General features: G+C 49.7%; 1 protein-coding gene across 1 annotated transcript; it reads right to left on the reverse strand.

The window, feature by feature from the left end:
* Positions 1-242: 242 nt before the first annotated feature.
* On the reverse strand, positions 243-1,698 carry LOC150060341 (ras-related protein R-Ras2-like). Its single transcript, XM_090336112.1, has 2 exons — positions 1,172-1,698; positions 243-744 (listed from the first exon to the last, which is right to left on the reverse strand). Exons 1-2 carry the CDS (start codon positions 1,696-1,698, stop codon positions 729-731), a joined length of 543 nt encoding a protein of 180 aa, XP_090192238.1. The 3' UTR covers positions 243-728.
* Between the last annotated feature and the right edge of the window lie 837 nt (positions 1,699-2,535).

Raw genomic sequence — 2,535 nt, forward strand, 5'->3', positions numbered from 1 at the left:
AGAGAACTTAGGATGACCTCAAACAGCAGTCTGGATAACTTGGGGTATGCATGCGTGAGCGTGCCCATGCCAGTCTTAGGGATTCAACTCAGGGCCTGGGCACAGTTCCTCAGCTTTGGTTAACTCAAGGCAAACACTCTACCAGGTGAGCCACAGCTCTTCTGGCTTTTTTGGTGGTTAATTTAAAAGTTTCACATGTTTTGCTACCTGGGCTAGCTTTGAAAAATTTTAAGATAGGCAAAAATACACATTAAAAAAAAAGAAACCTCTTACGTTTCTATTTAGAGTAACAGTAGGCAATGATTCCAGAAGTTAAAAATTATTTCACAATCTATCACACTTCAGTTTAATAAACAGCTTAGGCTCCAAAACTGATTCACCCCTATGAAAATGTAAGCCCTTGAAAAGAATGTGTACACGTCTGTAGACATGTTAAAGGAATCAAATAATTTTTGAAGCAGCCTCAGTGTTTCCTTGAACTTGGTCTGGAAAGGACCATTGTATTAGCTTCATGGGAAGGATTAGCCCACTTCTTGGTCTAAGGCTAATAAGGTGATCATTTGTCTAAGGCTAAAAAGGTACCAACAAGATGTCAACAATAAAGAGAGGAAATGAGGGCTTTTCCTGGCAGTTGGTAGCTACAACTCAAGTGATTCTTAGAAAATGACACAATGGCAGCCTTTCTTGTCTTTTTCTTTCCGAGTTGGTTCTGGTGAAGGAGGACATTCTTACTCTTGAAATTTCCTTATTGCCGGGGCCAGCCGGCAGCAAACCAGGGTTCGCAGATTGGGATTCCTGAAATAGGGGGCAAGGACTAGGAAAAAATAGAAGAGAGACAAACAGATGGGGTTCAGGAGGGCTACAGCCCAAATGAGGAGCCACAGCTTAAGAAGCCTGTAGCCCAGGACCATAGCGCAGTTTATTTCCCGTTCTGACCTTAAATACACTTCTTTAAAATAGGGAACTGCCAGGGGCTACATTCCTACAAACAGTATCAAGTCTCAAATAGGTTGAATGAGAAGCTATCAAGTCCCAAACAGGTTAAATGAGAAGCTATTGACACAGCCCAAAATCATGATAAGAGCTTACTTCCTTGTGTACTCAATTGTGTGGGTCCAAGGTCACTGACCCCACAGTCACGGTCACTGACCCCACAGTCAGTCCCCAACACCTTATCACCCGGACCAGTTCATGGAAAGCTTGATGTACATTCATCCTGATCTTGGCTGATGCCTCCATATATGTTACCTTGAGCTGCCGTGCTAACTGTTGTCCTTCTTCTTGAGTTACCTGTCTCTGATGGTCCAGGTCTGCTTTACTACCAATTAAAATCATTAGAAACTCATCACGATCTTTTACTCTGAGAATCTGTCTTTGAAACTTATAGATTTCTTCAAAACTGCCTCTATCTGTGACTGAAAAGACCAACGGGAAGCCCTCGCCAGTCCTCATATACTGCTCCCTCATGGCTCCAAACTCTTCTTGTCCAGCAGTGTCCAAAATATCTAGCCGGGCTGCTCTGTTATCTACCACACACTGCTTTGTGTAGGAATCTTCAATGGTTGGATCATAATCTGTTACAAAATAGGACTGGATGAACTGGATGGTGAGCGCCGACTTGCCCACGCCGCCGCCACGGATCACCGCGAGCCGGTAGTTCTCCTGGCCCGAGCCATCCCGCCAACTAGCCTCGGCCATGGGGACACCACCGAGCCCCGCCCGGCCGCGCCAAGCCGCCGTCGCCGCCACCGCCGCGCGCGCGCCCTAGGCCCGGCTTCGGGGACGTGTGCGGCCGGTGGGTTCCGGGCTAGCGGCCGGGCCGGGGTCCCGAGCGCTGGAGTCTGCTGGGAGGGTCGGCCCGCTCCGCAGCACAGACCCTGGGGCAGACCGAGTGCCACCCGAGGCGCGGAGGGTCCCGGGGCACATTGGGAACCGGGGTCGGGCTGTGGCCGGAGAACACGCTCCTCTCTGCAGCTCCACGGGCGAACCGAACGCAGCCTCCAGCGCCGCTACAAATGGCCGTCTGGGGGCCCTGGGCTAGCTTTGAACTGTGATCCTCAAATCTCAGCCTCTTGAAGAGCTAGAATTACAGATGTGGTCCACCAGCAACCGGCATTTAGAAGTCTTTTTAAGGACATCAGGAATGAGTTAGCCTCCTGGATGATGCAAGGAGAGGCCATGTCCAGTGCCAACTGTCAATCTTCCAAAACACATTTCAGAGTATTCATTACCTAACCCTTTGCCTTGCCTTGCCACTAGGGTGCAACTTGTATTTCCTTTTCTTGCCTTGAAACTAGGGGGCACCTTGCATTGCATTGCATTGCCTTGCCGCTAGGGGGCGCCTTGCCTTGCCTTATCGCTAGAAACACATTGCCTTGCCTTGCCATGCCACTGAAGGACGACTTGCCTTGCCTTGTCTTGCCTTGCTGCTAGGTGGCACTTTTCCTTGTCTTGTCTTGCCTTGCCTTGCCTTACCGTGGCCCTAGGGGGCGTGTTGCATTCCTTTTTCTTGCCATGAAGCTAGGGGCATCCTTG

The sequence above is a fragment of the Megascapheus bottae genome, chromosome 7 (genome assembly GCF_031878675.1).
Source record: "Megascapheus bottae isolate mThoBot1 chromosome 7, mThoBot2.hap1, whole genome shotgun sequence".
Lineage (NCBI taxonomy): Eukaryota > Metazoa > Chordata > Mammalia > Rodentia > Geomyidae > Megascapheus > Megascapheus bottae.